Here is a 25,888-nt window from a genome sequence, read left to right on the forward strand (position 1 = left end):
GAGCTGGTGGAAGAACAAGGCCTCGTTCTACCCACAGCTTACTAAAGTCATGACAGGGAGACTCTGCATAGTGGCCACATCCGAGGGTCTTCTCGAAAACGTGACAAATAATTACTGAGAGAAGAAACCGCATCAGCCCCTCGAAAGTGAGGCAGCTTGCATTTCTGAATGCAAATCTCTCATAAAAGCAAAATATGGTCAGCATTGCTGTGTGCTGCTGGTTATAACATGGCAATAAAGAAGAGAGAGAAAAGAGGGACCAGTTTAATGTTTTAAATGGGATGCTGTAGTTTTCAAAATTGTTATTATTTTTCTTTGATATGGTGCAATATTCTATTATTATGTTGTTCAGATTGTATTCGTTTTGAATGGTTAGATTTATATGCACTTTGTTAATATACATTAAACAGTTAGACTTTAAATGCAAATGTTTAATAGCATCCATTTTCATAACAAACCAATGCATTTTAAATACATTGTGGTTAAGGTAGAGTATGACTTCATTTAATAATTTAATTAGAATTGTTTTAACACCAATCGTAGTCAAACTATGGCAAACTGTTTGACTTGAAAAAATACGAAACATATTTTTTAAAGAGCTGTTTGGGAGCCAAAAGAGCCGTCTCTTTTTGGTAAGCTGAGCCGAAAGAGCCGGAATGCCCATCACTAGTGGTGTCCCAACGCCCTATTAAAATACTTTATTTTGGTGTTTACTTTATTTTGTCAGTTACCTGTAGGTGAAACGGCCTTTAGGTTTTACGTGCCGCATACATGGAATGAATTTCAGGACACTCTGAGATTAGACTGCCCAGTACCTTTCGGTCATTTCACGGCATTGGTGGGAGACATGTTCACAGAGTAGTGTACGTGTTTTTTGTAATTTACTTCTGATATCTTGATGGGCCGGGGAAACTGTTTGGTTGATTGCATTTCGTATTAATACTGTATGTGTTTTTTTTTATTCTTCAGGGCTCATTTGTAAAAGAGACTTGGGTATCAATATGACTCTCTGTTGAAATAAAGGTTAAATAAAGTCTGGTGAGTTAGCGGATAAGTCAGGTTGCTGTCAACCAAGTGGTTGTGAGTTCAAATCTGAGGTGAGGTTGAGGTCCCTAGTGTGCTCACTGTTTAGTTGAACATGCACAATGTATGTCATGTTAATTAACAGTGTAATGCAAACCAAAGCTTTCTAAAAAGGCTCCAGTAACCTAATGTTGTAGGAACCTACTGTTAACTTGACAAAAAGACATCACACAAACATTAGCCAGTGATGTTCATATAACCATTAGCCAGTGATGTTCATATAACCATTAGTCGCTGATGTTCATATGATGTCCTGTCAAAAACATTCTTGCAACTTTCTCTCTCCAAATGTTCTGATATCCATTGTCTGTGACATGGAAGAAACGTTTTTCCAGTGAGATTTTAAAAACACGAATGTGATGTTCCCACAGTAACGTTACCAACGTTACCACAGTAACGTTGTAGACCAAGTTGTAACCTGATTGGAATGTTCCCTAAAGGTTTGGGAGTTTGTCCAAACCACTACTTAACCCTGACTAACTTAACCGCAATAAACCATCCATTTGATTCATTATGACCATTGGCTGTGCCCCACAGTCCCTCGCCAATCCGTAAACTTAATGGAAGTGTACAATATCTACAACTGCTGTTCCATGCGGAATGAGACCATCAGCTGGACAGCACTTTCTGTTAAATCAATACCGTCTGTTCTGTTTAATGTACACTCCTTCAGCGTGGCAATAAAGACGATGAATCAGGAAATCAGTCACGTTCTGACTGGTATAATTATGTTTAATAATATAATCAACCCAAGAGTTGACCTTACTCTGCATTCAGACACGATAAAAGCATTCCTGTCATGCTTATCAAAGCTGAACCAGCATTACCAACCATATACAGTAGTGGGCTATCCTATTCCTGCTCCTATTGCCAGCACAGCGAAATCAATGGCCAAAGCGGCCGTGGAAGCGCTAAAAAATACAACACTGCTGCCTCCACGTATCCAAAGGCATTAAACTTATTTTATGATCATGTTTTGTATTTCTGTTTTGCATTTCGTAGTTGTATATTATGTGTATATTTTTGTAACTACAGGGCTCATCTGTAAGAGAGACCATGATCTAAGCATGACTTCCTGTCAAAACAAAGGTAAAACATTTTTTTTAAAGAATGACTGATTGAATAGATGTAATATGGTCTTAGGTATCTAATAATATTTTTCCACTGTGGGGCGGAGCTAGAATCAAACATTATGTTTTCATGAAAAACCTGGTTCCACATCATTCAAAATAAAGTCAATTCATACTTTATTTGTCACATGCGCCGAATACAACAAGTGTAGACCTTACCGTGAAATGCTTACTTACATGCCCTTAACCAATAGTGCAGTTCAAGAAGAGTTAAGAAAATATTTACCAAATAAACTAAAGTAAAAAATAATAAAAAGTAACACAATAAAATAACAACAACGAGGCTATATACAGGGGGAACCAGTACAGAGTCAGTGTACGGGGGTACAGGTAAGTTGAGGTAATTTGTACATGTAGGTACAATTAGAGAGTAGCAGCAGTGTACAAAACAATGTAAATAGTCCGGTGGCCATTTGATTAATTGTTCCGCAGTCTTATGGCTTGGGGGTAGAAGCTGTTCAGGAGCCTTTTGGTCCAAGACTTGGTGCTTGCCGTACCGCTTGCCGTGCGCAAGCAGAGAAAACAGTCTATGACTTGGGTGACTGGAGTCTCTAACAATTTTATGGACTTTCCTCTGACACTGCTTATTATATAGGTCCTGGATGGCAGGAAGCTTGGCCCCAGTGATGTACTGGGCCGTACGCACTACCCTCTGTAGTGCCTTACTGTCAGATGCCGAGCAGTTAACATACCAGGCGGTGATGTAACCGGTCAGGATGGTCTCGATGGTGCAGCTGTAGAACTTTTTGAAGATCTGGGGACACATGCCAAATCTTTTCAGTCTCCTGAGGGGGAAAAGGTGTTGTCGTGCTCTTCACAACTGTCTTTGCGTGTTTGGACCATGATAGTTCATTGGGGATGTGGACACCAAGGAACTTGAATCTCTCGACCCGCTCCACTACAGCCCCGTCAAAGTTAATGTGGGTCTGTTTGGCCCGCCTTTTCCTGTAGTCCACAATTAGCTCCTTTGTCTTGCTCACATTGAGGGAAAGGTTGTTGTCATGCCACCACACTGCCAGTTCTCCGACCTCCTCCCTATAGGCTGTCTCATCATTGTCGGTGATCAGGCCTACCACTGTTGTGTCGTCAGCAAACTTAACGATGGTGTTGGAGTTGTGTTTGGCCATGCAGTCGTGATTGAACAGGGAGTACAGGAGGGAACAAAGTACAAACCCCTGAGGGGCCCCAGTGTTGAGGATCAGCGTGGCAGACCTGTTGTTGCCAACCCTTACCACCTGGGGATGGCCCATCAGGAAGTCCAGGATCCAGTTGCAGAGGGAGGTGTTTAGTCCCAGGGTCGTTAGCTTAGTGATGAGCTTCGTGGGCACTATGGTGTTGAACGTTGAGCTGTAGTCAATGAACAGCCTTCTCACATAGGTGTTCCTTTTGTCCAGGTGGGAAAGGGCCGTGTGGAGTGTGATTGAGATTGTGTCATCTGTGGATCTGTTGGGGTGGTATGCGAATTGGAGTGGGTCTAGGGTACCCGGGAGGATGCTGTTGATGTGAGCCATGACCAGCCTTTCAAAGCACTTCATGGCTACCGACGTGAGTGCTACAGGGTGGTAATCATTTAGGCAGGTTACCTTCGCTTCCTTGGGCACAGGGACTATGGTGGTCTGCTACATGTAGGCATTACAGACTCGGTCAGGGAGAGGTTGAAAATGTCAGTGAAGACACTTGCCAGTTGGTCCGTGCATGCTTTGAATACACATCCTGGTAATCTGTCTGGCCCTGTGTTTTTGTGAATGTTGACCTGTTTAAAAGTCTTGCTCACATCGGCTACCGAGAGCATTATCACACAGTCATCCAGAACAGCTGGTGCTTTTGTGCATGCTTCAGTGTTGCTTGCTTCGAAGCGAGCATAAAAGGCAATTAGCTCATTTGGTAGGCTCACGTCACTGGGCAGCTCGCGTCTGGGTTTCCCTTTGTAGTCCGTAATAGTTTTCAAGTCCTGCCACATCCGACGAGCATCAGAACCGGTGTAGTAGGATTCAATCTTATCCCTGTATTGACGATTTGCTTGTTGATGGTTCGTCTGAGGGCATAGCGGGATTTCTTACAAGTGTCATGACGTTACCTGCGTGGGTATAGCAAACCCCATCCCCCTCTCCCTGCCTCTCCCTTTCCACCACAACCCATGCGGTGATCACAGAGAGATGTCGTAAATTCCTGAGAATCTCCCCACCACAAACAGTATTAAGACATAGGGTAAACTTTCAGGACAAAGGAATTCTCTTCCACCTCACAGAACTTGAGGTACGAACATATTTCATGTTCCTGCCAAAGTAGGAAAGATTGGTGAAGATCCTAGCTATTAACATGTCCATTTGTCCCCATGTGGGAAACTCAGGAGAGACTGTGGGACCACATTACCATACCGCTGTTTATATAATAACCTCAGATATGAGGTTTACATCTGTTTGTTGTATAAAATGAATGAGTGAGTATGATACTGTTTGTATAATTGTGTAATATGATTTTGGACTGTTTAATTAAGAAAAATACAAATACCTTTTTGATTTGAACTAAATCCAAGGACCGCCCTGAGCCCAGTATGGGTCAGAGACCATGGGACCACCCCTCTCTGCTATCTGAATAAAACCCAACTCCTAAGAAATTACCATTATGACCATGTTTCTCTCAATCACGAGAGGACAAAGGTTGCAGACCAGCTTACCTCGATAACGAGAGGGCCAAGGTTTGAGACCAGACTGCTGAATCTTTTAACCATCCCACGTGGTTAAAACTCTTATACGAATCATAACAAGTCTTTGATATTGACTTCTAGTCTGCAGCTAGGAATTCGGTATCATTGAACGCGAAGAAAGACAACCGCCGAAACAATCATTCTATAACGAATGTCCCTCTGAACAATCCACAATAGCCAAGACAGAGACCGACGAATCTCCAACAAAAACGAACTTCTCTCCAACGATCAAGACGACACACACACTGAACGTAACTATATATATATTGATTGCATTTGTTCCCGAATGAGTGAGCGTTCATGTGTAAGGATTAGCATGTCAATTGTTATAGTTATGGACTCTGTAGTGAATTATTAGTCGAACGCAACTTTCCCTTTGTCTAACAGCCGCCATGCCGGTTCAGCCCACTAGGGTATATTGCTCCCATCATTTCATGTAACTATTTTAAGTTTGTTTGTTTGTTTATGCATTTCTGTGAATCAATTAGTTAGTAATAAATAAATGATTTAAGACAATTGATGTATGGATGACTCATAGTGAAGACTGGGTTCGTGCAGATAATCAACGATTTACGACGTTTGGAATGAGACTGACGAGGTAGAGTAAATAAATCATTAATTAGAAGACTATTGATCAGATATGAAAATATTTGAAAGGTTATATTGGGAAATTATAACTTTGTAATCTAATAACTTTCCTTGGTGCCCTCAAATTCATAGTTAATTGGTTACGTTATTACTCAAGTGATAGCGTAAGCACTAATTACAGGAATATATGATAAAAACTATAAATCTTCAATTTAACGATAGCAAAGACACGACATATATGACGCCCCCTGGGAGGAATCTAAGATAGAATTAGACTCTGCTGTGTAATTCCAAATATCAATTGTGCAAACAGAAATTGTACAAACAGACTGCTTTCTATAAAAATTGGTTGCGTGTGTGTATTCCTATTTGAAGAGGCTACATTGCGCCTCCGGTAGCGGTCTTTTAGCGTCAGAGCAGTGAGTGGTAAATTCCAGACTTAGTCCGTTAGGCCAAACGGTACTATGTCTGTCGGTCAATATTAACTTCTAGAGCCAATAAGGTTAGAAATTAGAAGATATTCGTTCGGTGACCGAGCCGAAGTAAATTGTCTGCCCACCACACTAAACCAGTGTGGACTGACTACAGGCAAACCCTATTATGTACTGTGTCGCTCCGGTCAACATAGCGCTAGCAAAGTAGGCCGAATGGTTTAAGGTGAGACGTCACTAGTAAACCTAACTTCTCCATGGCGAGAGGGACCCTATTTTCTGCTTAGAACGTGATATTTCTGAACAATGTAAGCTAGCACGAGGTGGGAAATCCACGAGATGCATGCTAACATAGAGGGATTTTTTTTTTTCACGTTCTGTGTCCGTTTAAATTCCTCCGCCTCGCGCGACAAAAGTCCCGCCCTTTGTACTTCCGTTTGATTTCCGCATCCTGGTGGTAAAGAACCGCAAGTACATCCCTTAAAAGGAGTGGCGAATATCCAAACGTGGATCACGTTTAAATAATCCAGCAATATCAATTGTTTGGGTCTCATTCAATTTATTTATTTAAATTGTCGGACATACCTTTCTAGGTTCTTCCAATTAAATGAGACATCTTAAACTTCTCATATTAACCTAGATTAAGCACTTCTCAGGTTAATTAAAGTTTAATTCACAAATTGCCTATACAGGTTTGATTTATCATTAAATTGATCAATCAGTAAAATTTGGGTTTTTCAAAACCCAGTCAGTAATCCACTACTGACAGAAGCCCCGCCCCAGCGGGAATCCCATGTGGTTTCGGCCTTAGGGAGAAGTGCCACAGTGTTGAATGTTCCAAACATTTGGTCTACTGTTCACACTTATGATATCCAATCAACAGAGATTGTATGGATTATCGTCTCATTCAATTTAATAAGTTAAATTGTTGAACATAATTTAATGTTCTTCCAATCAAATGAGACACTTTTAAACTTATCATATTAACCTAGATGAAGCCACATCTCATGTTAATTAAAGTTTAATACCCAGATAGCCTACAAAGGTAGGATTAATCATTGGCATTGATTAATTAATTTAATTTGCTTTTGCAAATTCATTCACGTCCAACTTCCACAGTACTGTCCAGTACTGATAGCTCATTAACGTCTATAAAAAGATTAAAACTTGTCTTTGCAGCTTCCAATATATTCCAAAACCAAATTTAGGAAAAACATTTTTCCTTTCAAAATGTTCTAATAATGTGCAAGCCATCAGAGGGGGTAATCCCCACCCGCCCGCTAATTAGTGAACCTCCACCCGCAAATGTATTGATCTCTGACCTCAGCAGCGATACCAACACTAATTATGCCCTTCGTGGAAAAGCAGACAACAGCGCTTTCCAAAATCAACCATCAGGCGCAGGCCTCGTAAATGTTCTCTCCAGTCTAGCCCTGATGTCTTGCCACCCGAGATTGGCATCTGTCCAATACCGCAGTGCACAGCTGAAGCACGAGCAGGTGATGGTAGACATGGAGGGACAGGTGGAGAGAACCAGGAAACTAATGACAAATGCAGAAAATGGAAAAATTCTGCTAGCTATGGAGCTGCGCTTGAAAACTGAACAATTAAATAAAATTGCAAAAACGTATGACGATGAACAAGCACAAGCTCTTCAACAAAATCGTTTTCTACAGGAACAAAATCAAATGCTACAGGAACAACTCGATTTAGCCAAAACTAAATACAATGATGTCCACGGAAAACTAGATAAATCTGAAGAGTTATCTACAAACAGGAGCGCTCAACTTGATAACATGCATGCAGTTATGTTGAACGTTACTCAAAATAACACGGTTCTACTCAAAACGCTGCAGACCAAAGACGATCAGTTAATGAACATAAGGTCAAAGTTGGATGACAAATCAGCAGAACTCATTGAAGTCGCTGACCAAATGAATGATGAGAGAACTCAGGTGATGAAGATGGAAATATTGATTTCTAAGCAATCAGCGGAAATCTCATCACTGAATCTCTCGCTCCGTACTCGAGACCTCTATTTGCAAACCATGACAGATAAGTTTGAGACTGAAAGGAGCAAGTGTGACACTCACGTGTCCAAAATCAGTACTCTAAGCGCTCAAATGGACTCTGCAATGGAGCAGAATACCACCCTTAGGTACCATCTGGATGAAGTCCAGAATGGTCACGCTCTACAGCGCGACTACCAATCCAAGCAACCGGAGCCCTGTACTCACAGGAGTAAAGACGATAGGTTTCAGACCTTGCCTCCCTCATGTGTCCCTCAGTCTTCTCCTCTTGGCCATTCGGCACTGAGTAATATTGCACCTCTTGGCCAACAACAACAAGGCTTGGCTTCTTCTCTTGACCTTTCGGCCCCAATCTCTCCACAGGATGAAGCCAACCCTCTCCGCCCGCTTGGCGTGGAATACCTTGACAAACTCGTCAAGTATTTCCCCACCTTTGATCCCGTTCCAGGTCAGCCAAACGATACTGAGACGTTCCTAACTGACATAGAGGACGCGTTGGATGGCTACCCGAACGCTGCAGCTTCTGACAGGGTTTACCTATTGAAGCGAACGTCAAATAGACACGTGACAAGGTTCATTCGTCTACAACAGCAACACGTGCTAAATGACTACGCTAAACTTGCCACAGCTTTGAAAGTAGAATTCAGTGGTTCTGCGACTCGCAAACACAATAGCTCACTGGCTAACACCGTCAAACACGCTCGGAACGAACACCCACAAGCTTACTATCATAGGCTTCGTTCAGCTTACTTTGGCCTACTCACTGAAACAGGCATGGAAGACCTGTTACCTTTTAAACAAATGTTCCTGTCGAACATGTATCCTACCTTCATTACCTACTTGGGCCCTGCCGCCCACGTTGGCTTGCCTATCTTACAACTCAGAGAGCTTGCAAGCACAGCTTTTGAGGCATCAAAAGTTCACAACGCTAAGAGCCCTGACCACTCGGTTTTGAAGTTTGACCAGGAGCACTCACTCCAGCTAGAGGGTGCATTATCAGGTATTGGAGCGTTGAGAGATGACGCACAACAACAGTTTCTACCACGAAACCATGATTCCAATAACCTCCGCGGTCGAAATAACTGTAAAGTACGTCGCAATCAACATGACTACCGCTACAATCGACCTGTTCGCTACGTTCCTGCACCCAACCCACACAAAGTGTCAGAGCACAAGGGTAACAAAGGGTTGAAGGACAATCAAAACGTAGACCAATGTTCCCCAGAAGTTCCACTACGGGAAGAACTAAAGCGAGAACAATTTGAGGAAAGGGTAAAAGATAAGTCACAAGGACTAGACGGGGAATTACCGGACACCAGGTCCGCAGGAATTAACACCCTTAGCAAGGACGTTAAAGTTCAAATTTCTCCCGCTCGCATTCAAGACCCTATCCAGGGCCCGCTTGATCAAGAAACAAGCCCCCGGGCTTTGTCTATAGACTCTGATACAAGGTTGCGAAGAAAAAGGTCAAACGCTTCGTTAAAGCCAAGCCCACTCAAAATCGTAAAAATCAATCTGCTTCCACCTTGAACAGAAATGGCACATCACGTCGTTGCGAACAATCACTCCACTTTGTGGGGAATATGTCCACTAACCACGAATCTAAACGCCCGTACCTGGAAACAGTCCTGGAGGACTGCTTAACTTGCCATGCGCTAATTGATTCGGGTGCGACAATATCACTCATCTCTCAAACATTGTTTGATGATCTCAAAAAGGCTTTGAAGCCAACTAAACGTTGGTTAAAAGCGGAACGATGCGACACTACACTTCGAGGAGTCACTCAGACTACCTCGGCTCTCACATTGAGAGTCATGCTGAAACTACACTTCAAGGACGTATCGCTCATTCACCCTGTGTATGTCACCAGCCTCGAAACCGTACCCCTGCTACTTGGAGCAGACTTGATGGATCGGTTACTCCCATTGATGGATTGGAAAACCAACCAGGTATGGTCACAGGCCACCCTGCCTTCTCCACTGACCACACTGTCTTCCCCTAACGCTAGCTGCAACGCAGTCAGTCACGAGGGATATCTGTCAAAAGCACCCCTTGGGAAAAAGACGTTTAAAAACCTCTTGGGGCAGAATCCGATCCAAGGAGATATTACAATATCTCGACACATTCCATCAGCCAACCTGATGGACCATTCTTTTCGTGACTTCGAGCCAGCTGTCTCTGTTAATAAGCAACTTCCCTCCTCCGTGCAGTCGTGCAATACGGTAGTTGAGATGAACTCCTCTTGCCCTTCAGACATTTCCGCAAGCACTGCGGCCGTCTCAGCAAGAAAAACATCGATGCGCAGAGTATACTCTGCTTCCGATGATACACCTTCCGCTTTGTTGGGGACTGTCACCCCTTACAATGACACTATAGGCGTCAGTCCAGCAACTGACCCGATGATTCCCACTGGTGAAACACTTGGCGATATCACAGACCGATATGCTTGTCTCAGTTCGCAGGTACTGAAGAGATTAGCACACGCGGAAGTGGTGGTGACTGACATGCCTCGACAGCCACTGAGCTTTTTGAAGCACAAACACCAGGAGATTTGGTTGAAAGGTTACAGCCATTCTCATAACAACGCGGCCGCTGACAACTCGTACATCGGGTCCGATCTTTTCATTTGCGCCTCGGACACCAACACCACCCGCGGGTGGGGGGGTCCCGAGACACAAAGGGGGGGAATAGTAGCCCAGACCCATGATGAGCCTCATCGAGGCCGGTGGGGGGGTCAAGACTACGGACAACACCGTACGAGGCCGCCAGAGCATAAATCAAATCTAGTTGTAAACTCCCCTATGAGAACATTGAGGAGCAGACAGGCCCCTAGACAGGGATTATCTTAGAGCACATCTAAAATAGTACTGAGGTGTACCACACTGGTCGTAAAGGAAGTCCAGTGGACTTGTCCACCTCCAAAACAAATGGCAACAATAATCATTCCTTGCCATGTGTAGGTTCAACTACAATACAACTAGTAAAATGCTCCAATCATGTGTGCCGGTAGTATAATATTTCAGAATAAATCGGTAGGATAACTGGTCCCTTTGAGCACCAGTACCAATACCAGCAACAGTCAGTCTAGCTACAATCAGTAAGGAGGTTAGAGACCTAACCAATCAAATTACCCTTGACAATAGCGACATAGGAGTCACTCAGAGTGCAACACAGGGAAGGGAATCTCCAGTGCACTCTTCCAATGGTTAACACACATGCCACTAATAAATAGAATCCTTCATACAGGAGGAAAATTATTAGAATCATTAACCATGATCACACCACGTACGACAGGTCCAATACTTATAGTACTTCCGTCGTGAGGTTAGCTCCTCCGTGGATAACATAGCTATGAAATAGACTTCATACCTATCACCACTACAATAGTGGAAGACACAGTGACTTAGTAAAAACTACTACAGACTCCCTCAACACCAATTCTGACTGACCCTCAGGCATTGACCTGAAAATTACCTGACTACGTCAGACTCATTCTGAACAAGTTGTAATCTGCCAGGATACTTGGTTTTCTTCCCTTGACATGCGCGCTTGTTTAAGCATAAACGCACATGCACAACGGAACATCCAATTAGGATTTATGCTAGGATCACTTAAGGGTCCAAGCAAAATACCAGCCTTAGAAAAGTTGAATATTTACTTCTAGGCCTTTGTCTCTACAGCACTCACCAGTTTTCTTCCCAGAAGTCCATAGGTCATCCCTGTAGACTGCCCAAAACTAGTGCCTTACAGCTGTAAAGTTATCATATAGTTATCAACTTAGGATAGTGCCTAAGCAACACACCAAGTAGGAAAACCCTAGATATGGCATTAGAGACAATGCCATGATAGTCATTTTGCCAGAACATTGGACGTATATAGAATACAGTCCAATTAGATGATTTTCGTGTTTGAACTATATTTTGTTTTTGTTTTGTTTATGCTTTCATTCCTTTTCGGTTCAGTTCCTTTGACATTTAGGAAGTGATAGAGCCATAAACAACTTCCCCATACAACATTCACTTAGTGCCACAACGCCGCTCATTGGGGAATGAATGTAATTATATATATATTTCATGAGTGTGTGTGCGTTGTTAACATCTGCCTAAGTTACTGCTCAGAACTTCCAGTCTGGACGACAACCAGACGACGGGTCCGGAACGGCGACCCCAAATCCTGACACCCACGGCCCATCCTTGTGGCGGCATGCCCGCTGTCAGAGAGCCTACCAAGGTAAACCACCAAGGGGGGGACCACAACGGCGATCACCAACCAGGACATCCCCTGGCCCTCCCTGGGGTACTTTGCAGCTTCCAGGGAACCTACCAAGGTACATCACTAGAAGGGACCTCAACGGCGATCACCAACCGGACATCAACTGCCATCCTTGTGGTGGACTGCTCCGCTTTCAGAGAAGCCTACCAAGTTCAACCACCAGAGGGGACTGCAACGATGATCTACAAGCAGGACACCACGTGTTCATGATTTTATGTTGATTTGTAACTTGCAGGACAAACAAGATCCAAACCACCAGGGGGGGTATGTCATGACGTTACCTGCGTGGGTATAGCAAACCCCATCCCCCTCTCCCTGCCTCTCCCTTTCCACCACAACCCATGCGGTGATCACAGAGAGATGTCGTAAATTCCTGAGAATCTCCCCACCACAAACAGTATTAAGACAGAGGGTAAACTTTCAGGACAAAGGAATTCTCTTCCACCTCACAGAACTTGAGGTACGAACATATTTCATGTTCCTGCCAAAGTAGGAAAGATTGGTGAAGATCCTAGCTATTAACATGTCCATTTGTCCCCATGTGGGAAACTCAGGAGAGACTGTGGGACCACATTACCATACCGCTGTTTATATAATAACCTCAGATATGAGGTTTACATCTGTTTGTTGTATAAAATGAATGAGTGAGTATGATACTGTTTGTATAATTGTGTAATATGATTTTGGACTGTTTAATTAAGAAAAATACAAATACCTTTTTGATTTGAACTAAATCCAAGGACCGCCCTGAGCCCAGTATGGGTCAGAGACCATGGGACCACCCCTCTCTGCTATCTGAATAAAACCCAACTCCTAAGAAATTACCATTATAACCATGTTTCTCTCAATCACGAGAGGACAAAGGTTGCAGACCAGCTTACCTCGATAACGAGAGGGCCAAGGTTTGAGACCAGACTGCTGAATCTTTTAACCATCCCACGTGGTTAAAACTCTTATACGAATCATAACAAGTCTTTGATATTGACTTCTAGTCTGCAGCTAGGAATTCGGTATCATTGAACGCGAAGAAAGACAACCGCCGAAACAATCATTCTATAACGAATGTCCCTCTGAACAATCCACAATAGCCAAGACAGAGACCGACGAATCTCCAACAAAAACGAACTTCTCTCCAACGATCAAGACGACACACACACTGAACGTAACTATATATATATTGATTGCATTTGTTCCCGAATGAGTGAGCGTTCATGTGTAAGGATTAGCATGTCAATTGTTATAGTTATGGACTCTGTAGTGAATTATTAGTCGAACGCAACTTTCCCTTTGTCTAACAGCCGCCATGCCGGTTCAGCCCACTAGGGTATATTGCTCCCATCATTTCATGTAACTATTTTAAGTTTGTTTGTTTGTTTATGCATTTCTGTGAATCAATTAGTTAGTAATAAATAAATGATTTAAGACAATTGATGTATGGATGACTCATAGTGAAGACTGGTTTCGTGCAGATAATCAACGATTTACGACGTTTGGAATGAGACTGACGAGGTAGAGTAAATAAATCATTAATTAGAAGACTATTGATCAGATATGAAAATATTTGAAAGGTTATATTGGGAAATTATAACTTTGTAATCTAATAACTTTCCTTGGTGCCCTCAAATTCATAGTTAATTGGTTACGTTATTACTCAAGTGATAGCGTAAGCACTAATTACAGGAATATATGATAAAAACTATAAATCTTCAATTTAACGATAGCAAAGACACGACACAAGCGTCCAAATTAGTGTCCCGCTCCTTGAAAGCGGCAGCTCTAGCCTTTAGCTCGATGCTGATGTTGCCTGTAATCCATGGCTTCTGGTTGGGATATGTGCGTATGGTCACTGTGGGGATGACGTCGTCGATGCACATATTGATGAAGCCGATGACTAAGGTGGTATACTCCTCAATGCCATTGGATGAATCCCGGAACATGTTCAAGTCTGTGCTAGCAAAACAGTCCTGTAGCGTAGCATCTGCGTCATCTGACCACTTCTGTATTGAGCGAGTCACTGGTACTTCCTCCTTTAGTTTTGATGTAAGCAGGAATCATGAGTATATAATTATGGTCAGATTTGCCAAATGGAGGGCGGTGGAGAGCTTTGTATGCATCTCTGTCTGTGGAGTAAAGGTGGCCTAGAGTTTTTTTAACTCTGGTTGCACATGTGACATGCTGGTACAAATTTTGTAAAACTGATTTAAGTTTGCCTGCATTAAAGTCCCCGGCCACTAGGAACGCCGCTTCTGGATGAGCATTTTCTTGTTTGCTTATAGCCTTATAGAGTTGGTTGAGTGCGGTCTTAGTGCCAGCATCGGTCTGTGGTGGTAAATAGATGGCTACGAATAATATAGATTAAAACTCTCTTGGTAGATAGTGTGGTCTACAGCTTATCATAAGGTACGAGCAATACCTCAAGACTTCTTTAATATTATACATTGCGCACCAGCTGTTATTGACAAATAGACCCCCAACCCTCGTCTTACCAGACGTAGCTTCTTCTCTGTTCTGCCGGTGCATGGAAAATCCCGCCAGCTCTATATTTTCCGTGTCGTCATTCACAACTCGGTGAAACATAAGATATTACAGTTTTTAATGTCCCGATGATAGTATAATCGTAAGTCATCAATTTTATTTTCCAATGATTGCATGTTAGCCAGTAGAACGGATGGCAGTGGGAGTTTACTCACTCGCCTACGGATTCTCAGAAGGCAGCTCGACCTGCGCCCCCTTTTCCTCCGTCTTTTCTTCATGCAAATGACGGGGATTTGGGCCTGTTCCCGGGAAAGCAGTATATCCTTCTCGTTAGAGGAAAAAGCTTCTTCCAGTTCGTGGTGAGTAATCACTGTTCTGATGGCCAGAAGGTATTTTCTGTCATAAGAGACAGTAGCAGCAACATTATGTACCAAATAAGTTTTAAAAAACAAGTAAAAAGTAAAAACGAACAAATTACACAGTTGGTTAGGAGCATGTAAAACGTCAGCCATCCTCTTCGGCACCATCTTACTTGTATGTAAAAGCAACCAGTACATACAAGCTCAAACTGGTATTCAAAGGCTGTGCTAAGACAGGCAGCCACAATTCTGACATTTTTTCCACTAATTGGTCTTTTGACCAATTACATTCCCAAGACTGTTGTAATTGTACCCACTACAAAATCTACACCTTGAGCAGGAATTAGATGGGCAGTGTTCAGCCATAGTCTTTTCATATTACTTTTACAGTGGAGACCGCCCTCGATGAGGCTTAAGGTAAAGTATGTGAAATACCATAACCATGGTTGCAGAGGAAAACCATGCATCAGCATAACTTTTTCCAAGACTGCTCCAACAATTACTTAGTTCTAAGTCCCATTCATTGTAAAGGAAATTTAAAAAAGGACCAACAAATGAGGCTGTGAGTCCCATTAAGATGCCACCAATGTGCCAGTTTCAATGTTGGTATCACAGTGGAAATCTCAGATTCTGTACTGTCACAAACTAAATCTCTCTACACAAGACCCTGAAACAGAGACAGGAGATCTAGGACTGAAAGAGCAATATGGTTTCTGCCCACTTACCCTATCTGTGTCAATGCCCTTGGACATGGCCCAAGTAGAGACGATGTAATCCATGACCCTCTCGCTCAGCCCCTTTGGCACCTGGTAAAGTTTGAGAAAGTCACGCACATTGTTGAGCATCTCGTGGTAGCGGTTAGTGTTGGTGTACATCTGCTGGAAGATAGTGGTGACGTTCCCAAAAATGGTGGCATACAGTAAGGCTGGAACACAAATAGGCAGAGGGAGGGGTTATTAGCGACATGCATTGCAAGAATAGAGTGGTGTGTGCTTGAGTGTTCCAATGCTAACAGGAGTGCTGCTTACATAGGTGGTAGTGAAGCCATTTGTAGTATATATAAACATGTCAGCACATTAAGTAATCATGGGTTATTGCACTTAGCTCAGTCGTAACTGTAAGAGGAAGACTAGCCTATAAATAAATACATTTACTTTGGTTTTGGGATCATAATTTGTCTGTAAGGGCTGGAGTTGGCTGGAGTTGGCCTAGCTCAGGCCTAAAATCATCGGCCACTAAAGGCCAGGCTTTAGTTTTTAGGCCCAATCAAAACTCTACTCCACTTTGATTGGCTAATTGTATGTAAAAGGAACCAATACATACAGGGATACAAGCTCAGACTGGTATTCAAAGGCTGCGTTTAGACAGACAGCAAAAATTCTGATATTTTTCTCCACTAATTGGTCTTTTGACCCACCACATTAGATATTTTCACATAAGATCTTTTTCAAAGCTGATCAGATTGGTCATAAGATCAATTAGTGAAGAAATATGAGAATTGGGTTGCCTATCAATACGCAGCCAAACAAACTGTAACAACTGACATCGAACTGCACTTGACTATTACAGGCAATTTCCCTGACATTTGTGGAGATACGATTCTAGGTAAACAGAGAACGGCTCAAGCATCAATTACTTTTAAAAATCAGGTGCAGTGTGGTTTGCGTATTGTGGTTCGTTTGAATCCCGACTTAATGTATTCCTCCCACAGCCAAAATGACTAGCTTTGCTTCATGTCTGCCTGTAAAACTGTTTTAGTTAACCTTTATTTAACTAGGCAAGTCAGTTAAGAACAAATTCTTATTTACAATGATCCCCTGATCCCTGAAACCTTCCCACAACGTTCTGGGAATGGTGCGGGATAGTTGTTTGGCTTTGGAACATTCTCAGCACATTTAAGGAACATGAAGGAAACATACTTTTCTTGGTATTTTATTACTTCAACAGAACGTTTCCTAAAAGTTCAAGCATGGTTACATTTCAATGACATTTTTGGCAATGTTCTAGGAACATTCTCCAACTCATTTGACATTGGGAATATTCTTAAATAGTTCAGAGAACATTAAGAATCGAAGTTCTTGTAACGGGTGTCCTCCTCCTCTTCAGACGAAGAGGAGGAGTAGGGATTTGAGGACCAAAATGCAGCGGGTTGTGAATACATAATTAAGTTTATTAAAGTAAATACGAAAACCGACAACACTTCAACAAACTACAAAATAATAAAACGACGTAGACGAAACCTGAACATAGAACTTACATAAAGACACGAAGAACTCACGAACAGGAACAGACTACATCAAACGAACGAACAAACCGAAACAGTCCCGTGTGGTGCACAGACACAGACACGGAAGACAATCACCCACAAACAAACAGTGTGAACAGCCAACCTATATATGATTCTCAATCAGAGGAAAAGTCAAACACCTGTCTCTGATTGAGAACCATATAATGCTAATTACCAACCACCTAAACATAGAAACACAAAACATAGAATGCCCACCCCAACTCACGCCCTGACCAACTAAACACATACAAAAATAACATAAAACAGGTCAGGAACGTGACAGTTCTTCTGTGGGAATTTCAGTACTTCATCCTAACGTTCTTCAGTACTTCAGCCTAACGTTCTTCAGTACTTCAGCCTAACGTTCTACAGTACTTCAGCCTAACGTTCTACAGTACTTCAGCCTAACGTTCTACAGTACTTCAGCCTAACGTTCTACAGTACTTCAGCCTAACGTTCTTCAGTACTTCAGCATAACGTTCTTCAGTACTTCAGCATAACGTTCTTCAGTACTTCAGCATAACGTTCTACAGTACTTCAGCCTAACGTTCTTCAGTACTTCAGCCTAACGTTCTTCAGCACTTCAGCATAACGTTCTTCAGCATTTCAGCATAACGTTCCTCAGTACTTCAGCATAACGTTCTTCAGTATTTCAGCATAACGTTCTTCAGTATTTCAGCATAACGTTCTTCACTATTTCAGCATAACGCTCTTCAGTACTTCAGCATAACGTTCTACAGTACTTCAGTATAACGTTCTACAGTACTTCAGCCTAACGTTCTTCAGTACTTCAGCATAACGTTCTTCAGTATTTCAGCCTAACGTTCTTCAGTACTTCAGCATAACGTTCTTCAGTACTTCAGCATAACGTTCTTCAGTACTTCAGCATAACGTTCTACAGTACTTCAGTATAACGTTCTACAGTACTTCAGCCTAACGTTCTTCAGTACTTCAGCATAACGTTCTTCAGTATTTCAGCCTAACGTTCTTCAGTACTTCAGCATAACGTTCTTCAGTACTTCAGCATAACGTTCTTCAGTACTTCAGCATAACGTTCTTCAGTATTTCAGCATAACGTTCTTCAGTACTTCAGCCTAACGTTCTTCAGTACTTCAGCCTAACGTTCTTCAGTACTTCAGCCTAACGTTCTTCAGTACTTCAGCCTAACGTTCTATTTAAAGTTATGCTCTCAAGTTGTTCTTACATTAAGAAACAACGTTCTTCTTTGGGAATTTCAGAGAATGTTCTAAGAATGTTATTTAAAAACATACATTCCGTTCTCAATGTCAACAAAACTCACTCTATCCTCTATCTTGTTAAGTGTGTTCAGGTGTGTTGGCCATGCCCACTAACTGGACACACATGATCAATGAGCATGTGTTTCCTTTGAAATGGGGTTTGTTTGAATAGACTAAAATGAACAGCTTTTCAGAGGAAAAAAACGCCATTGCATGCTAGCGCCATCCTGGTGGCGCAGTGGACTGATTCCATGGATAGAGAACAGAAGAGCATTTTGTCGAATCTCACTGACGCTGTGTGTTTGGAGTTAAAAACAGTTAACCTAAGCTAGCAGTATTATTGAAACATTCAGAGGAAGTCATTAAAAAACCTCACAACATTTTGAGAATGTCCTCAAAAAGTTATTTAACTACCTTCAAATAACCTATAATTTCGGTTCTCAGAACGTTAATATAACCTCCCAGGAAAACACTCAGGGAACCATAGTAACCTCCCTGCAACCTAAAAATGTACGTTCCCAGAACAAGCTAAATTTAAACTTCTGTTCTCAGAACATTTAAAAAAAATGTTCAGTTTTACCTGTCAGGAAACGAATGGCTTCATTCCCAGAACCAATGGGAAACCAAAAATGTACGTTCCCACAACTTCCAAGGAACCAAATGTGATAGCTGGGCATTGTTGTCTATTTACACATCCATCGTAATAAGAAGCAGAAGACACAATAACAAACTGCCTCCAATTACATGAGCTAAAATGAGTCAGTAGTGCATTTGCAAGCCTTGAGCATAAATAAACCTCTTGGGGAACTGTATTTTAAATAGACAACAATTAGCTTTTCCATTACACTCTGTTACTCCCCTGTGAAGTACAAACAAGTGGCCGTTAGATATAGACATGTCCTAATATGGAATGCACATTTGCTCAGCAGGAATACTGCATGCTGGAAGTTGCAATGACCCAAATGAGTCAGTTAGTATTGCTTATCATGAATTCTATCCACTCTGGGGAAAGAGGATAACCTCTACTCTGTTCTTTGGGTGGTTTATCTATCTAACTTGAGGAGTCTATGTTCATTCATCACATCTAGGCCTGCAGGCAGCCAGGCACAATCCACTTCTGCACCTTATTTTCTCCTATCTTTCTTTCCTCCTCTTTCCACCCTCACATCTTGCCAGGCCGTCATTGTAAATAAGAATTTGTTCCGAACTGACATGCCTGGTTAAATGCAATGCCGATGACAACTGCTCTGTGGATTGCTATACATTTGTAATGCTTCTGACATGGGGGATGATAGGTTATTAATGTGCTTGCTGAAGGAAAGACCACTCTAGATTTCTTACATATTTTTGTTATTATTATTCTTCCCGCTCTAGCGCTTAAACTATTTAAGCTATAAACATGAAACCAACTTTTAAATGTGCAGATGGCCCCAGCTTAGATTGTTTAAGAAAATATTTTTGATAGCCTTTCTAAATGTTTAAAAACTTTACATTTGTAAATTCTTAATTAATTGATATAATTCGTACTAATAACCCATCATAAATACATGCCTAGGGGGTTCTTTGCTTATGATCTCAGTGATCACTGCCCCTATAGTCTGTATTAGAGACACTATGCACAAAAAGTCTGAACTTTGTCTAATAAAGAATAACACTCAAATGTTGCTAGTTTTGTTGCCACACCCCTATTTATTAACTTTTTAAGGCTTAGGTAATTTGAGGTAAAACAGGCTTAGTTTTTATGCGCCGTACACTTGGAACAAATTTCAGAATAACCTACGTTTGGACGCTCTTGTGCCTTTTAGGCATTTTAGGGTATTGGTAAAGGAACTGTGCTCCGACACATGTATGTGTTTAATTAAAAAATATATATATTTATGTATTGTTGCAGTTCTCATGCTTCTGCCTTTGTTTGTTGTAATTTGTATCACTAGTTCCTTATTATATACCTAATATTTTCTAAACATTTTTGTGAAGCAGGGCTCCTTTAAAGTATAATTTTAAAGTATAATTTTAATGCTGTGAATCAGGGTGAACATTACACACAGATTGAGAAGACATGCTAAAATTGCCTTCTCTTGGCTGGACTGGCATATGACTTACTGATCTGAACCGGCAGAATTACATTCATCCTGCTTTCTTGTAGTTTCAATTCTAGTCCCATTCCAAGTCAATAACACACTCTCATCACAGTGCGGTAACTGGCTCCCTGAGGCAATGGAAACTAAAGCACCACAGTCTCAGATTATTGTGCAATTGCTCTGTAATGGCGGATGATTTGTATGGATTGCAGTGGAACTCCTAATACATTGGTGGAGAGTCTTTCGGCACGCCAGTAAAAGTACTCATATCTGCCTTGGACAGACCTCAAGTGGTCCATCAGTAGACGACAAGTGATTGCTTTGAGAATAGAGGCTGTGCTGACTAGCCTGCAGCATCCTGTCTTACTCACAAAGAATGAGCATCCTTTTAGATTTGGTCAAATGTATTACTCTTTCCGTGAGACCAGAGTGACCAGAGTGACCATGTGACTATAAACTTCAAGAAACTAATGTTCTAATGTAGATGAACCTTGGGAATTTGGGGTAAAGAATAGATTTGGTAAAAGGCTCCACTCTTTATGTGAGACCGGAGACCTGTGTCTAGAAACTCCAAGAAACCATTGTTGTAAGAGAACCATGGAAATGTGTAAATGTAAATGTTGCAGTGGGTATTGATGTGTAGATAGACCTGAAATAGTCAATAGTTCAGTGGGGGATGATGAGGAAATTGGGTAATAACCTGTCATAATATGATCATAACACTGTCATGACACATATATTTAGACCTGTTGTGACATATATTGCGTTATTTCATGGCTGGTTATGACCAATACATAAGATTGTAAAAAGCGCAGCGGTCTAAGAGGCGTCACCACAGATCCGGGTTCGATCCCGGGCTGTGTCACAGCCGGCCACGACCGGGAGACCCATGAGGCATCCGGGTTAGAGGAGGGTTTTGTCCCATCGCACTCTAGCTACTCCTTCTGGTGGCTTGTGGCGCATGCACACTGACTTTGGGTCGCCTTCTGTACGGTGTTTCCTCCGACACATTGGTACGGCTGGCTTCCGTGTTAAGCGAGCAGTGTGTCAAGAAGCAATGCGGTTTGGCGGGGTCGTGTTTCGAAGGACACATGGCTCTCGACCTTTGCCTCTCCCGAGTCCATACGGGAGTTGTAGCGATAGGACAAGACTGTAACTATCAATTGGATATCACACAATTGGGGAGAAAAAGGGCAAAAAATAAAAATAACAAATACATTTTTAAAAAGTGTAAAAAGCAACAAAACCTACCACAGTAGTTATTTTATGGCTGGTTATGACACCTACATAAAAGTATCAAAACTTACCACATAAGACAAAACATTCCATTACACCATAGCCTATAGGGTTCTGAAATTGGCCATATTAAATGATTATTGTACAGTGCATTCAGAAAGTAATCAGAACCCTTCCATTGTTCGATATTTTGTTATGTTACAGCCTTATTCTAAAATTGATTAAATAAAAACATATCCTCATCAATCTACACACAAAGTCCCCATAATGACAAAGCAAAAACAGGTTTTTAGACATTTTTGCAAAGGTATTAAAAATGTAAAATTAAAACGTATTTACGTAAGTATTCAGTATTCATATCCCTTTGATATGAGATCCGAAAATGAGCTCAGGTGCTCTTGTTTCCATTGATCATTCTTGAGATATTTCTACAACTTGATTGGAGTCTACATGTGGTAAATTCAATTGATTGGACATGATTTGGAAAGGCACACAACCAGTCTATATAAAGGTCCCACAGTTGACAGTGCATGTCAGAGCAAAAACCAAGCCATGAGGTTGAAGGAATTGTCCGTAGAGCGCCGAGACAGAATTGTGTCGAGTCACAGATCTGGGGAAGGGTACCAAAAAATGTCTGCAGCATTGAATGTCCCCAAAAACACGGGGGCCTTCATCATTCTTAAATAGAAGAAGTTTGGAACCACCAAGACTCTTTCTAGAGCTGGCCGCCCTGCCAAACTGAGCAATCGGGGGGAGCAATCAGAGTGAACCCAATGGTCACTCTGACAGAGCTCCAGAGTGCCTCTGTGGAGATGGGAGAACCTTCCAGAAGGACATCCATCTCTGCAGCACTCCACCAATCAGACGTTTATGGTAGGGTGGCCAGACGGAAGTCACTCCTCAGTAAAAGGCACATGACAGTCCGCTTGGAGTTTGCCAAAAAGGCGCCTAAGGACTCTCAGACCATGACAAACAAGATTCTCTGGTCTGATGAAACCAAGATTGAACTCTTTGGCCTGAATGCCAAGCGTTGTGTTTGGAGGAAACCTGACACCATCCCTCCATGGAGCATGGTGGTGGCAGCATCGAGGGAAAGATGAACGGAACAGTTAAAAGAGATCCTTGATGAAAACCTGCTCCAGAGCGCTCAGGACCTCAGACTGGGGCAAAGATTTGCCTTCCAACAGGACAACGACCCTAAGCACACAGCCAAGACAATGCAGGAGTGGCTTCGGGACAGGCCCAGCCAGAGCCCAGACTTGAACCCAATCAACATCTCTGGAGAGACCTGAAAATAGCTGTGGAGCGACGTTCCCCATCCAACCTGAAAGAGCTGGAGAGGATCTGCAGAGAAGAATGGAAGAAACTCCCCAAATACAGGTGCGCCAAGCTTGTAGCGCCACACCTAAGAAGACTCAAAGCTGTAATCGCTGCCAAAGGTGCTTCAACAAAGTACTGAGTAAAGGGTCTGAATACTTATGTAAATGTGATAGTTTTTTATTTGCAATAAATTAGCAAACATTTCTAAAAACCTGTTTTTGCTTTGTCATTATGGGGTATTGTGTGGAGATTGATGAGAATTCTTTTTTTAATCAATCAAAAATGTGGAAAAATTCAAGGGGTCTGAATACTTTCCTAATGCACTGTAATTGCACACACATTAATGTCACACATGCACGTACCCCAATGCTCTGTTTCTGGTGGCTGGGATAAATGCAAGAGCAGATTTCAGGAGCAGGACAAGACACCCTCTTTTTGACTGACGACTGATATAAGGGCATGTACGTGATAGACCTATCTGGCTTCTACGATTATGATGGTCAAAATGCTTCTTGACAGTGTCATAAAGGGCATGTTCTTAGTCAAAGTAAAGTGACACAGGATGGTCATAATGCTTTTCACAAGTTAGAAAAAATATGATGGAGAAAAAAAACATGACTGTAAAGAATTTTTGACAACAACAACAAAGTTCTTAAGAAAAAACTTTCTTAAGTTGAATAAATGTGGGTTTTGAATAAAAAAATTGAATAAATGTGGGTTTTGACACTCTCTTGTAGGTGTCATAACCAGCCAATAAATACTGCAATACATGTCATAACAGGTGTAAATATATGAGTCATGACAGTGTTATGACAGGTTATGACAATTTATGCTACTGTTATGACATGGTTATGACCGTATCATAACGTGTCATGACTCTTGGTGTCAAGTAAAGTGTTACCGGAAGTTGATCAAAACCAATGGCCAAACAACCTGGAGATGCATTACCCAACATTAAAAGGTTCAATATGTTGAAATTGCTCCGCCATTAACTGGTTTCTAAAATTCTAAAATGTTCGCCATATTTCAGGTTATGTTAAAAAACAAGCAATGTAGGGGTTCTAAGAATTTTGGTCTTGGTGGGCCAAAATATAATCCGAGTGGTGGGCTGCGAGCCAAATAAATAGACATTTTGTATTTAGTAATATAAAAAGGTAAACAATAACTTTTTAGGGTCTTTAAACAATACCTTTTTAGTAAGAAATCATAAAGTCACACTTCAAACAATCAAATTGTAGCCATATAACTTAACACATAAAAACAAATTGAGTACCAGTATTAAAGATACAATGTAAAAAATGTAACCATTGTGGCACAGAAACTGCAACCACGTTTCTATGTTCATAAGGCTAATAACTTAATATGTTTCAAATGACTTGAATATAGAAAAGGTGTAACAATTTGTATTAGCAGCAGTAAGTCATTGAAATGCATCAGAAAGGTATTGGAAAGTTCAGGAAAAAAATAATGGAAGCTCATCGGGCAGAAGCAACTCTAGACTTTTGGGGGCCCTAAGCAAGATTTGGTTGGTTAGTGAAAGTAAAAAGATGCAAAAACAAAACTTAAGAAGGGGAAGCATAGAAATAGCACATATAGAATGGATCTACCGCGTATCAGACTTGCTTTCAATGAGAATGACATATCTATAATTCCCAATTACTGTATATCTGAATTATATTTGGCCGCGCACAAAGCAACATAATGCAGCTTTTGCAAGTTAACGTCCGCGTTCCAGACCATCTGCAAAGCTGCACAGTTAACTAATGATTGAATGAAGTCATCTAGATCAGAGGTTCCCAACTTTCTATTTTCCGGGGACCACCAAATCATCGTCAAAAACTCATTAAGACCACCATTCATTACATAAAATGTCTTGCCTATCAAATGTATAGTCAATTTTATCAGTGAATGTAGCAAAACTATTATTATTATAAACAATTGGCATTGCGAAAAGTATTGTAAAATTGCTTCTAATACCAATAATACTACCAACAATTATTATTGTTTGATGAAAAACAATCTATTAAAAAGAAGAATTTGCGGACCACAGGTTGAAAACCACTGATCTAGATTGCAGTTGGGCATCAGACTGCAATGCCATATTGATGTGGTAACTGACATATTAAACACTTATCCAGGCATTATGAGAGTTGGGGCACGACTGCAATGTAGGTAGAAATGACCTGATCTTTTGAGTGGATCAGGGCTTCAAATCAAATGGACCTCTGTCCTTGTCGGGGCTATATTTATGTGCAGAGTAGTGGGCTGTTCATAGTATAGCTAATGAAATGGGTGGGTTGAAACTCCCTCCTCTCCACCCAGAACATTCCAGCCCCTGGCCTCAGACAGCTCCTGTTGTCTAACTCTTCAGTATTCAACTTCCCCTTTCAGTCATTTAATAGACAGCAGTCCTTACACCGCTGTCTAATTCCGTCCCATCAGGCATGAAGCATGAATCCAATCATGCCACTGAGAGCTGGAATGTGGCAAGTCACAAGGGACCCAGGGGAACTACGGGTGTCTGGATCAGTGTGGTGATGATTGCCTGATAGCGTGCTGCATACATGTCCAGAGAATTCAGCGTCAGTGTGACCCACCTTGGCAGGCAGGGCAAGAGAACATAAATATAAAGAAAATAAAGTGGGAAATTG

At 41.6% G+C, this 25,888-nt stretch overlaps 1 protein-coding gene across 1 annotated transcript in view; it reads right to left on the reverse strand.

The window, feature by feature from the left end:
* Positions 1-25,888, reverse strand: part of kcnh5a (potassium voltage-gated channel, subfamily H (eag-related), member 5a) — a 133,187-nt gene that overhangs the window by 34,218 nt on the left and 73,081 nt on the right. Inside the window, exon 9 of the mRNA XM_055872497.1 lies at positions 15,801-16,000. Within this exon, the coding sequence (XP_055728472.1) occupies positions 15,801-16,000 (200 nt within the window). The remainder of the gene's footprint in view (positions 1-15,800; positions 16,001-25,888) is intronic.

The sequence above is a fragment of the Salvelinus fontinalis genome, chromosome 20 (genome assembly GCF_029448725.1).
Source record: "Salvelinus fontinalis isolate EN_2023a chromosome 20, ASM2944872v1, whole genome shotgun sequence".
NCBI classification, from domain to species: Eukaryota; Metazoa; Chordata; class Actinopteri; order Salmoniformes; family Salmonidae; genus Salvelinus; species Salvelinus fontinalis.